Raw genomic sequence first — 13,312 nt, forward strand, 5'->3', positions numbered from 1 at the left:
CTGCCAGGGGCTCATTAGGTCCACTGGGCTCTCTCTGTAGTTGGGATCAGATCCCTTTGAAACATGCAGTCATCTAGAGGAGGAGTGGATGTTAGAAAGGACGGGGAGTGTCGGTTCCTTGGGGAGAAAGGGAGAAAATACATGCATGCCGTGTGGGCAGTCAGATCTAAGTCTCCTATGTCGGTCCTGGTGGCTGTGTTATTCTCCTAGTTCTAAAAAGTCTTCTTTATGAACGATATCAACTTTTCTGAATACTGTTTGTTTTCAAAGACTAAGATGATACTCATTCAAAAGTCTTCTTTACGAACGATATCAACTTTTCTGAATACTGTCTGTTTTCAAAGACTAAGATGATACTCATTCAAGCCTTCAGACTATCCAGATGTAAACTTTTCCTCTTCTGAACTCTTATTAGCACTGTGCGTGGCATGCCTCGTGCTGTACGTTGTGTTTTAGCCGTTTAGTATGTACATGTACTCATAATGATATAAGTTTCTGTAGGGCAGAAAATGTACTCTGCTTACATTTACGTTCCCTAGACTCTCAGCAACTCTGAAACTATTTATGGACAAGAGTTATTTGTCAGTAAAACTTTTATTTTTCACACACTATTGATTTAGTATTTTATGTCTAAACTTTAGATCTAGATTGTCTTAGGTGTCACAGACTGCCTTTATGATTTAATAACTAGTTTTCAGAAATAATTTGTTAGGATAACTCAGTTTTTTTTTTTTTTCAGGAGAATTTGGTTTACGGAGATCATCGTTTTATTTTTTGAAGCCATCATATTGGTCAAAGAGCAAAAGAAATTACAAGGAGTTATCAGAGGGCAGTGTTAGTGGGAATATTAGTTTTAGTGAAATTGTTGAACCTGTTTCTTCAGAATTTATAGGAAAAGAAGCCATAAGGTATGATTTAATCTTTGGCAGTTTAGGTCTAAGAACTGCTCATGGGACATGCCACATTTAAATCCTATCTTTTAAATAATGCATGTAAGTATGGTATCTTTGGAGATTTGGTGCACATTTCATGATTTTTTAAAAAACAGTATTAAGGGCTAATTCTCTTTTAAGTTTTTATTTTCTTTGCAGCCATTTAGAATAAGGTTGCTGCTAGGTTTGAAATTTTATGTTTGAATAGAAATTTTTGAAAGTAATAAAACCTAGTATTTATAAAATTAAGCTATTTTAAAGTTTCCTCATTATGTAGATTAAAACAGAATAAACATTAACTTTCTATTTTTATTCAGGCTACATTGTCTGAGATATACACCACACTAAACTGTGCCCTGTTAATTTCATAGACCCTTAGAAATTATGACATAATTAACTTGTCACATCAACTTAATTTCTGAGAATGAAAGAAATTCATTACTGTTCCTTGCTAGTTCAGTCAAAACCAAATTAAAAATATAACGAGACCGAGAAAAGAAATAAAAGTGAAAGAAAAAGTGGAGTATAATTTGTGTTTTTTAAATTTAAGAAAAATGTATAAAAGCAAGGGAGAGTTAGATATTTAAGATGCAGTCAGTGGGCTGGCGGTCTGCCTTCTTAAGAGTAAAATTTAAACTGGTGAACAAGACCATTCATTCCTTCAAAAATTATGTAAAACATTTAAAGTGGAAGGAGAGAATCACTTCACATTTATAGACAAGTGCTGATGTGAAATAGCACTTGGTTTTTAATCTCCCTTAACTGATAAACAAGTATTGATTAATTACAAACAGAAAAGAATCAAATGTGAAATAAATCTATAAATTGCTTGAGTCAAATGTTTCTGTTTCTTTTTAGAAGTTGGCTTATCCTGAAAAATGAATGAATAACACTTAAAATGGAGAGGAATACTATACTTTTCTCTTGTAGTTTCTTTAAAATACTTTTATTATCATTGTCAGATTTCCTTGGTTTATTGTTTTAGTAGGAAGATACTTTATGATTATTCCCGTTAAATATGACAGCTTTGATTAAAAACATTATACATGGAAACACGTACTTATAGATTGCTTTAAATACTTACAAAGTAGAAAATGGTGTTTTTCAGAATCAGTGCTATTCAGAAGACATACAGAAAGAAAGGTGAAAATGTGGAGGCTTTGAGAAGTAAGTAGCTTTCCTAGTGTTCAGTCCATAGTATTAAAGTACAAATGGAAAAACAACGTACGTAGTTTGTGGGAAATTTAAATTCTTTACCACAATTTTCTCTCTTTCCTTTAGGGATACTTCCACTTATTTATGTGATTAATGGTCATAATAAAACTTAACATCAAAGTAGTAAAAGAAAAAAGTAATATCTATCAAGATGAAAAATAGTCAACTCTTTGAACAAATCTGTGTCCTTTTTCATTTTATTATTAGCATGTGTATACATGTTACTTCCTTTTTTTTTTTTTTTTTTCTTTTGCCCTAACACAGGGTTTCGCAGCCTTGGCACTATTGACGTTTTGGGCCTGATAGTTCTTTGTCGTGGGGAGCTGTCCTGACAGTTGTGGCATGTTTAGCAGTGTGTCCGTCAGGTTTCTTCAGAATCGTTAGAATATATATACACACATATACACAGAGAGTGACAACACTGAGGGGAGGGGCGGGCGGGAAGTGGGGAGATTATTTTTGAGGAATTGGTTCACACGACTGTGGGGCTTGACAAGTCTGAAATCTGTAGGGCGGGCTGGCAGGCTGAACACTCAGGCAGGAGTTGAAGCTGCGTCTGGCCTGCAGGTCTTGGGATGCTATCAGCCTGAGATCACCTTCATCAGATCAGGGGTTATAGTTATTTGAAGCTGGGTTTTCAGCCCCCTTTCTGCTGTCTCCTTTCAAACACTGACACATCCATCCGGTGATATTCATTCTACTTTACTCCTGTTTAAATTGAACTTTTAAAGCATTTACTTAGCCTTTTCCAAGCTATTGGTTAATTTCTAGTTTTTTGCCAGTAGATTTAACATGCCTCTAAATACCCTTGGGAACAAATTTTTGTTTGTCCTTTTGTTTTAATTCCCTTGGAAGTTCCCCAAAGGGGGTACACAGAAATCCCCCCCGCCATGTTTTGTGCCCCCTCTAAATCTGTTAGTGTATTAAAAAAAGAAAAAGCTTATTTTGTATCATTTTTCTTATTGTTCATACCATTGACTATAACAAAGAATTATTATTGTGTTATAATATTAAATATTATGTTATTAAATATGCTGGTAACTTTAAATCTGTCTTTAAATTTATTGACTTCTTTCAAGGTTGCTCAAGTATTGTGTATTATCTTACATGGCTCAACAGAAATAAAAATCACATTTGAAACTTCTCCTTTTTCCCTGAACTAGGTTTATCCTTTGACATATATGAGGGTCAGATTACTGCGTTACTTGGCCACAGTGGAACAGGAAAGAGTACGTTGATGAATATTCTTTGCGGACTGTGCCCACCTTCGGATGGTGAGTTTTTTGACTTAAAGAGAAAAATCCCTCACTTTGTTTTTTTAGGGTTATTAACTAAGGTACCATGGTAATTATTTATCCTTGTGATATGTACCGATTGATTTTTGTCACTGATTTGGGATCAACTTCTGTGTCTGTAAAGATATTTTTCTTTTTTTTTTTGATTACACACATTTGTTTTTTCTTCAATAGAAAATAAAAGTGATTCAGTCATATTTAATAGAGAGGATCTAATTTTGTACCTATTTTATCAGATATTTTACTTGTGTTTTTGTTTACTGTTCATTTTCAAGGAAGGATAAATCAGTAATTAATTGGAAATGAAATGAGGCCCATAGACATTTTGGTTGAGAAAATAAAGACTTCTAAGTATCCAACAGTAGTTCAAAAGGAAAGAATGACGAGTGTCAGTACAATCTCCTAAAATAGATTTGTAAGAGCAATACCTCAAACGTATAATTGTTACATGTGACTGCCTTGTAGGTGAGAATTCAGTACAGCAGCTCCATTTTTCCACAGTAACCAAATAGAGTGGCAGAACAATAAATATTTTAATTTAAGAAAGGGCCAAACTTCCGTGTATTGATTCTGCATCTTTTTAGATGTAGTTTAACTTCTAAAATTAGTTTGATTTTGTTGCTTATCTCTGTGTCACTCTTTGATGGTAATTGTAATACCTTTCATTCATATAAGGATTTATTATTTTTGTTAATGATTCTCCATACATTAGCACGTTGGTTTAATAGTTCTTAAGTAAAGGGGGATATACTAGTATTCAGTTTATAGAAGAAAAAAGCTTGAATTTAGATTAAGTGATTTTCTCAAGGCCACACAGCTGGTTAGGGGTAAATTTTAAGTTCTTTGTTCTCTGTACTGTGGCATAATGCCTGGAAATGAGGGAAAATTGTTCCTGGAATATTAGTTAATGCACCAATAGATAATTTTGTTTAGTATTAAACTTAGGGTTCTTTGCTCTTTCCACTCTGTAATATGCCCTGAAAATGAAGGAAAATGAGATTGGAATATACGTGGCAGCAAATCACCAGTATGATGGTGATTTCCACCAGTATGGAAATGAGGGTGTGTTGTATCCTCCAAATTTATATTGACTCTTATTTTATGTCTATTACATACAAATAACTAAATTATTAGTATATACTAAAACATAAATACTTTTTGATACTTAATATATTTAATGTAAATACATATATTTTGCTTTTAGGGTTTGCATCTGTATATGGACACAGAGTCTCAGAAATAGATGAAATGTTTGAAGCAAGAAAAATGATTGGCATTTGTCCACAGTTAGATATACACTTTGATGTTTTGACAGTAGAAGAAAATTTATCCATTTTGGCTTCAATCAAAGGAATACCAGCCAATAATGTAATACAAGAAGTACGTTATTTATATAGAAATCTTTACTTTTATTTGCTGTAAATTAGTAACCTTGTGCAATAACTTCTGTAATAAAAATATGCTTGAAAATCTAAATATAAAACCTGTTCTGAGCCAGTAAACAGAAAGTCATTATAAAGAATTAGAACTTGGAGCGAAGTTTTAGCACATAGGAAATAGTCCTTGTTTCATCTGGAGGATTCTGGTCTCTCAATATAGATGTTGCTTTCTTTTCTTTTCGCCTCCACCCCGTTCCCCTGCCACACAGACACACACGGAGCCTTTGCACTGATCCCCTCCCCCCACCCAGGGGTCACAGAAGTACAGTAGACCTTCCCATCAGGAACCCTTTTAGCTGTTATTTCAAAATTGTACATGGACATATGTCAAAATTAAGTTCTGGACTAAAAGAACATTTTAAAAGTTGATATTAAAATTGGAACACTTAAAAACTAATATTGATAATTATGTAAATGATGTGATTTAAGAAACGTGTGTTGACACTTTACTTTCACAGGTGCAGAAGGTTTTACTGGATTTAGACATGCAGGCTATCAAAGATAATCAGGCTAAAAAGTTAAGTGGTGGTCAGAAAAGAAAACTGTCTGTAGGAATCGCTGTTCTTGGGAATCCAAAGGTAAGCAGATATTAGTGTCATTGATGAGATAATTTTAAATTATGTTGAATAAAAAAGTGGTTGTAGAAAGATATACATACACGCATTGTATAGATTTTAAACATACGTAAAATACTATACGTTATTATGGATGTAATTATAGTAATAAGGTTTTAAAACTGCAGTCAGAAAGATATACAGCATCTTTAATTTAGTGTTCATCTCTCGGAAGGGGAATGGATAGGACTGACTTTCTTTATATCTGCAGTGTTTTATTTCTCTGAAAAGAAATTCTGAAGTAAAATAACATTGTTAAAGTTCAGTGGTGGCTGTAAAAGTATTGTTATATTTATTATTCTCTTCAGTTTTCTATACATTTGTAATGGTTATAATAAAAATTTAAAAATAAGAACAAAATCAAACGAATAGTTCCGTTTTTCACTGTTCTGTTGATTTGATTTTTTTGTCTGTTTTGTGCTCTTCTCTGTCCGGCAGAAACAGAGAACCAGCTGGTCACTGATTTGCGCAGCGTTAGAAAGCTGCCAGGTGCACACCTGCGGCCAGGAGCCCCCTGGGTCCCCCACCATCCTGCCACACGCCCTGCTGCTGTAGCTTGGGGAGGACTGTGGTTCAGGCTTTGTGTTAATTTATCTTCCTCCCAATCCCCACCACCATATTTTCAAAATTAAAAATAATCTTAAAACAAATTTCTTTCCCTGAACTAATACAGAACATAATTCTCTAACGAGCAGTTGTTACATCTACAAAATTTAATTGTTCAGGTAAAAGCGAAATAGTCAGTGTTTTGTTTTTCAGTTTGTCTATCTGATTGTTATTATACGTATGTCTTATACATTACAGACATTAGTATTTTAAAATTAAACCAAAGAAGGTATTCATATGCCAAACCGATAGTTTTTTAAATTTATGCTAACTCACATATGAGTGGAAAACTCAGACCTAATACCTTTCTGATTGGATAGAGTAACTTTAAGTGGGGACGGTTTGCAGGGTCTGCATGAATTTTATATATTTTAGTTTTCCTGAGGATTCCCTGCCTTGCCCACCCCTTTGCACACAGGTACTGTTGCTGGATGAACCGACAGCTGGAATGGACCCTTGTTCTCGTCATATTGTTTGGAATCTTCTTAAATACAGAAAAGCTAATCGGGTGACAGTGTTCAGTACTCATTTCATGGATGAAGCTGACATTCTTGCTGGTGAGATTTTTACTTTATTTTTAAAGGTTAAGGTCATGGGGCCAAATGGGAGATTAGACATAGAAATGCTAAATTCTGAGGAATAAATAAAGAAGCTGTGCGTTCTTCACAGAAAAAGGTATTACAGTTTTTTAAACTTACTTGTTTTTGTGTTGTGTTGGGCGGTCCCCCTGACCACCCCAGGTCCAATAATCTGCCACGAAAGCTCACAGGACTCCGCACAGCCACACCCCTGGGTGTGAGTTATTACAGTGAAACGGAAGGGGTACAGGGCAGAGTCAGCAAAGGGCAAAGGCACATGGGAGAAAGTCCGGGAGAAACAGGCAAGCTTCCAGGAGTCCCGTCCACACGGAGTCAGCCAGGGCGCGCTGCATCTATCCAGCAGCGGGTTTTTCTCTCGCCCAGGGTTGTTCTTTTTTGTTCTTGGGGCTGGCCGTGTGGTACCCTCTGCCTCACACGGGCCACCTGCCGGCCGCCCAGCAGGAAGCAGGTGTCAGCCATGACCTGCGTTGCCAGTGCAGCGCAGGTGCCGGGGGCCAGCCTTACCTGCTCAAAGCCGGGTCTCCAGACACGGGTCAGGAGCCAGCCTCGTAAGAGGCCTTCCTAAGCTTAACGGCCTCAGGCCAGTGCTAAACACATTCACACACAGAAGAACCCAGGTTGAAACCAGCACATGACTTGAGTAGCTGTGACAGGGTCCAAGGCTCTGAGGTTCCCGAGCAACCTCTCTCTGTTCATAATACAATCTAATAAATTGGGCATGTCATTCATTTTCGCAGTAGTATCTTTGTTTAAAAATGACCTGACGTTTTGTTTCTGTTGCTTTCTTGTCGTTTTTACATTTGGCTATTAAGGAAGTTGTAAAAGCGCTTTTGTTTGTAACCTTATAGGAAGAGTCCGAGACATTTGGAGCATATTAGGAGAGTAGACTGTAGACTTACACTGCCTGGGTGGAACCCCTGGCTTTGTCATTTAATAGCCACGTGAAACGTGGGCAAACTGTACGTGTTCTTATTGCCTTCCTGTTGTCATCGAAAAAGCAGGTGATGATAATCTATACCTTCCTCATAAGGCTGTTGTGATAATTTAATGAGCTCATACACTGGTGTCTCATAGGATAATCCAGAAAATATAAATGCCAATTATTAATGCTGTTACTAACTCTGAAATTGAAACGCAAATCTCTTTTTGCAGATAGGAAAGCTGTCATATCACAAGGAATGTTAAAATGTGTTGGTTCTTCAATTTTTCTCAAAAGTAAATGGGGGATTGGCTACCGCCTGAGGTATCATTCGTTCTTTATTGACTTGTTCCTTATTATATTCTTGACCTATTGTTACTATGTTTAAGGTTTGCCATGATGTGCTTTGGCCATTTTTTTATGGCACTAACTTTAACTTACAGCATTCAGAATTTACTTTTGGCTGTTGACTGAGTAATCATAAAAAATTATGGTTTTTGGTTTTCTCTAGCATGTACATTGACAGATACTGTGCCACGGAATCTCTTTCTTCTCTGGTTAAACAACATATACCTGCAGCTACTTTATTACAACAGAATGACCAGCAGCCTGTGTATAGCTTGCCTTTCAAGGACATGGACAAATTTTCAGGTATTCCTTACTTTCAGTTTCCTGACTGCTGAACCAGGTTCTTGCATTGGGGATGAGTTTTCTTAATGTACTTGGTTTATTTTTCTATATAATATTTACGCGCTCGCAGGTCGCCAGCGTTAATATTCCGTTTCTGCTTGATTTTGCTTTTGAAAATCAGAAATGCTGTAAGCTAACATTTCTTTTTTTTATAAACGGCATGCAAGAAACTCCAACTAGTGTGTTAACTTACGTAAATAATTGTTTGTTTTATTGTCAAGAAAGAAAGAAATTGTTCCCTTTTTTTTTTCCTGGGAATAAGAATATAAATATACATATACACAACATATATACATACGTACACACACAAATGTGTATACACACACACACACACACACACAGTTGTTTGTATAAGTCGTAAGCTCTTTTCCAGTTTCATGATTTCATAATGAATTACATTTTTATACGGTAAACCCTTGAATTATTTTATTTGTGAAATTTAGTTTTCTGCTTTTTGATGAGGAACTCAAACTCAGTGTCCTTTATCTGTTGACGGATGACTTAATAAACAAAAGGATATTTCTTACTGTTGAAGATATGTTATGCAGAATTCCCATAGCATTCCTATAATTAGATAGAAATTTTCTATGCAGTTTTCTGTGGTTTCCTTTTGAGAATAAGGAATCATTAATTAACTGAATTGAAGTACATGTGTCAACGTAATGTACTCTGCCCATCATTCTGTCTATAAAATATTTCTTAGTTTTAATTTATATTATGATGCATGTCTAATAGATATATATCTCCCTAAACAAACATTCCTTGGGGTCCTTAGCAATTTCTAAGAATGTTGAAGGGGTCCTGAGACCAAACAGTTTGAGAACACTGTGCCAGCACAGTAAATTCAGTCATATACTATTTTAAAAGGACATTTTAGAATAATGCATGATAGTGTGCTTAATGACACAACGCTCTTTCATTTTTCTCCTTTAGGTTTATTTGCTGCTCTAGACACTCATTCAGATTTGGGTGTTATTTCTTATGGTGTTTCCATGACGACTTTGGAAGATGTATTCTTAAAGCTAGAAGTTGAAGCGGAAATTGACCAAGCAGGTAAAAACAAAACTAATGGCACATTTTAGGCAATGAGCCAGACAGATAGTGATCAAGACAAATAATTGTAGAAGCATGTGGAATTTATATTTTGGGAAAGAAAGGGTAGAAATAAACAGGTAAATAGATATTTACAGAGAGTGATAGGAGTTATGAAGGAATTAGTGGGGCGGTCTCAGGAGGCAGATAGCTTAGATGGCATCTCAGGGGGGACTGGGTTGGGATGATATTTAAAGTGAGGCCTGAATGGCAAGAAAAGTGAGATTTCATTGCAGAGCCTTCCAGATAAAGGGACTCGCTACTGCAGAGGTGTTGGTTGAGGGATGGGTTGGATGTTTCTGATGACAAAGAAAGGCCACCGTGGAGAGCCAAGGAGAGGGTAGCACGTAGTGAGCTCAGAGCTGGAGGCCAGGGGCCACATCATATTTAGTCTTTGAACGTGTTTAGTCTGGAAAAACATTTTGTTTGTTTTCTTAGTGTGATATGTGTGAAGCTACCAGAGAGTTTGAAAGCAAAGGGGTAACGTGATCTGATTTGCATTTTTAAAAACTGCATTCCGGTTGTTGAATGACGAGTGGATTTAAGGGAAGTTTGGAAGCAGGAAGAGCAGTTAGGAAGCTATTGCAGTTCATCTTAGTTTGAACTAGGATGGTTGTGCAAATAGGGAAACATGAAGAGCTCGGGGTTCTCCTAGAGGCGCTGGTGGTGACTTGCTGATGATGGGTTAGCATTAGGGGTTGAGGAAAGGGAGGGGTCAAGAATAGTGTCTAAGCTTCTGGCCTGAGAACTGGAAATGGAATTGCCCTTTCCTGAGAAAGGGGGAGCAGCAGGTTTGTGGAAAGAAGGACTCCAGGTGTGAATTTTGGTTACACTGTTGAGAGGTTTAGTAGACATCCCAGTGGAGATGATGCCTCTGGGCTGTTTGATTCACACACTTGGAGCTAAAGGAGGGTGTTGGGCTCAAGATACAAACGCTGGATCCGCCTGTGTACCGATGGCCCCGTGGGACTGGATGAGGTGCTTCGGTGGTGAGCGCAGACGCAGTGGAGGGAAGCCCCGAGGGTGAGCAGTGAGGGCCAGGGAGGGCTGACCGGGAAGGCACCAGTAGCGCTCCTTCTGTCTTCACGAAAGGAGATGCGGGAGCTGGGGCAGCGTGGTGTTTGAGGGCAGTTCTCTGCTGACTGCTGTGAAGAGGAAGATGGCGGCAGGAAAGGGGGGTTTGGTAGCTTAGAAGACGGGGAATGTGGAAGGGTGGGAGCCGGTCATGACCTTGACAGGAGTGATTTCAGTGGTGCGGTCGAGATCCGTGCGGTTTAAGCTGAGAATAGGTTGAAGGGTAGCGAGACTGGTGTGGTGCTGGGTCCTGAGAGTGAAGGAAAAGGGACGTTTCTCTCAAACGTGGAGGAAGGACGGCGAGTTTACGATGAGGACGTAGGGGCGGATTGCAGCTAGAGAAGGAAAGTTCACGTGAAAATGTTGGATCAGTTGGAGCGATAGCAAGACCTTAAATTTGTGCATCCGTCAGTGTGATGAAACTGCGTAGAGACAAAGGCATGGGAATGGAAGAGAGAAAGGGCACTAGAGGTCAGGACGCAGAATGCGCTAACGGTGAGCATGTCTGTGACACTGAGGATGGCGGAGAGAAGTAGGCGGAGAAGATGCTTGTGTGCGTGGTGCTCAGTACTTTGAGGCATACGAGGTAGTTTCTAGAAACGTCTGGGAAGTGGGAATAAAAGTGAGAAGGGTGAGCTCTGTTCAGGTATTATTCACTTTCCTCTATAGTACCTTTAAGCCCATTATGCAAAATAAATTTACCTCTAACGTCAGCTTGCTTTCAGTTTGGTCGATTTTAATTGTTTTATGTTTTTAAAGATTAGTATATATCAGATTCTGTAGAGGGCCAGTTGGAGCTCCCTGAGTACTGTGATCGTGATACGCAGTATTTCAGGACCTGCTTCTAGTTTGCTTAGTCGCTGTGTCAGGGGAAGACAGGGACTGGACTTGGCCATCTGCTGAGTCATCCGTTCAGACTGTTGAGCTGGTAAGATGCCAAGACAGCCAGGTTGTGCTTAAGTATTATTTTATGCATTATTCTGCTCCACTCTTAAAATTTTTAATGTTTACTCATTTCTTAAACTTAGCCTAAGTCCTTCTTCATACCGAAACCAGTTTTCGTCTCTTTTTATTATTTTTCATCTCTTTTAAGTTGAATCACTGTTGTGAAAATAACATCTTGATTTCTATCCCCATCCAGTAGTTTTGTCAGGTTTTGGTCTAATGGAATCAATCATATAGCATGTCTCTTTTGCTTATGTTTATTCTGGTTTCTTTTACTTAATGTAATGTTTGTAAGATCAAGCTACTATGGTTATACAATAGTTTGTTCACATTCATTGTTTTATACTATTCTATTACAGGAATACTTCATGACTTATTTATTCTTTCACCTGTTGATAGACATTGGGTTCTTTCCAGCATGTGGCTATTGGATAGGGTACTAGTTAAGGATATTCTTGTACATGTGTTTCAGTGAGGCTCTGTACATAATTCTGTTGGATTTATACCTGAGAGAGAATGTCCTGGGTCATAAGCTGTGCACATGTTCAGTTTTGATAATATTGCCAAAGTATATGACTGTCCCCTTTGTCCTGTATCACTGCCAGGTGTGTGCTGCTTTGAAATTTACATGCTTCAGAAAGGTTTTCATCTTTTTAAGGAATATAACATAAGTTTCTATCGTTTTGTTTTGGCAAATAGATTATAGTGTATTTACTCAGCAGCCACCAGAGGAAGAATTGCATTCAAAACCCTTTGATGAAATGGAGCAGAGCTTGCTTATTCTTTCTGAAACCAAGGCTTCTCTGGTGAGCACCATGAGTGTTTGGAAACAGCAGGTGTTTAAAATCGCGAAGTTTCACTTCCTTACCTTGAAACGTGAAAGCAAATCAGTGAGATCGGTGTAAGTACAATCGCTCTTCCGTCTATGAGTTGTTTTTTTAAGGATACAAACTGGATTTACCATCTTAGTCTTTAAAATGTAGACATATGTAAATAATCTGTGTAGTTTTGAAAGATTAAAACGGTAATTTCACAATGTCAGAGAAAAAAATTATACCTCTAGTAATTTCATTGAATATCATGAGAACCTTAACTCTTTTTTAAAACCAGCATTTTTTTGGTCTCATCTATAAAATGAGGGAGTGACAAATAATTTTCTCTAATTGTGTAATTTTTGAATTACTGTCATTGTATTTAAATTTTATTTTGCATTTACATTTTTCACAATTGTTTTGCCTCTATTACTAATATTTATGACCATTTTTTTGGTAAACAGCAGGAAGAATAAGTTTTATCCTTATTTATCAGGTGAAGAAACGGAAATATAAAAAAGGGCTTATAGCTGGTAGAACTGGGATCAAAATGACGTCTTTTCCACTTAGCCGTGTCTCTGTCAGTTAGGTTCCCACGGGCTGCTAGACGTTGAATTACTTAGAAGTAACGTTAAGTACTTTTATACACCATGCTGTCTTGTTAGATCCAAAATGGCGGTAGAAATAAAACTTAATAATCAAGAATAAGAGTTTTGTTATATGTTTGAAATATGCTGAATTCATTTGCTTTTTGCCCAGACTTATTCAATATCAAAGAAATGTCAATCACATAACTGATTTATTCCTGTGTCAGCATTAGTGAGAGAAAAACCTTTGTTTAAATCAGCATGTGTCCGTTTATTTAATTGAATACTACTCTCATAAAATACTCCCTGAAAAACAGTAAAAGAATCTCGGCTCCGGCTACCATAACAAAATAACAAAGACTGGGTGGCTTGAACAGCAGAAGTTTATTTTCCCACAGTTCCCGAGACTGGGAGTGAGGTCAGGATCCACGTGGTCGGGTTCTGTTGAGGACTTTTCCTGGCTTGCAGCTGGGCACCCCGCTCGCTGTGTGTG

The 13,312-nt window shown here is 37.4% G+C and overlaps 1 protein-coding gene across 1 annotated transcript in view; it reads left to right on the top strand.

Annotated features, from left to right (window-relative positions):
* The window catches only part of ABCA5 (ATP binding cassette subfamily A member 5), a 62,393-nt gene that overhangs the window by 23,992 nt on the left and 25,089 nt on the right, over positions 1 to 13,312 (top strand). The window contains exons 10-19 of the mRNA XM_061175504.1: positions 740 to 908; positions 2,041 to 2,099; positions 3,311 to 3,421; positions 4,647 to 4,822; positions 5,340 to 5,459; positions 6,520 to 6,658; positions 7,853 to 7,943; positions 8,131 to 8,270; positions 9,243 to 9,362; positions 12,120 to 12,321. Of these exons, the coding sequence (XP_061031487.1) occupies positions 740 to 908; positions 2,041 to 2,099; positions 3,311 to 3,421; positions 4,647 to 4,822; positions 5,340 to 5,459; positions 6,520 to 6,658; positions 7,853 to 7,943; positions 8,131 to 8,270; positions 9,243 to 9,362; positions 12,120 to 12,321 (1,327 nt within the window). The remainder of the gene's footprint in view (positions 1 to 739; positions 909 to 2,040; positions 2,100 to 3,310; positions 3,422 to 4,646; positions 4,823 to 5,339; positions 5,460 to 6,519; positions 6,659 to 7,852; positions 7,944 to 8,130; positions 8,271 to 9,242; positions 9,363 to 12,119; positions 12,322 to 13,312) is intronic.

Source organism: Eubalaena glacialis, chromosome 19 (assembly GCF_028564815.1).
Source record: "Eubalaena glacialis isolate mEubGla1 chromosome 19, mEubGla1.1.hap2.+ XY, whole genome shotgun sequence".
Classification (NCBI taxonomy): domain Eukaryota; kingdom Metazoa; phylum Chordata; class Mammalia; order Artiodactyla; family Balaenidae; genus Eubalaena; species Eubalaena glacialis.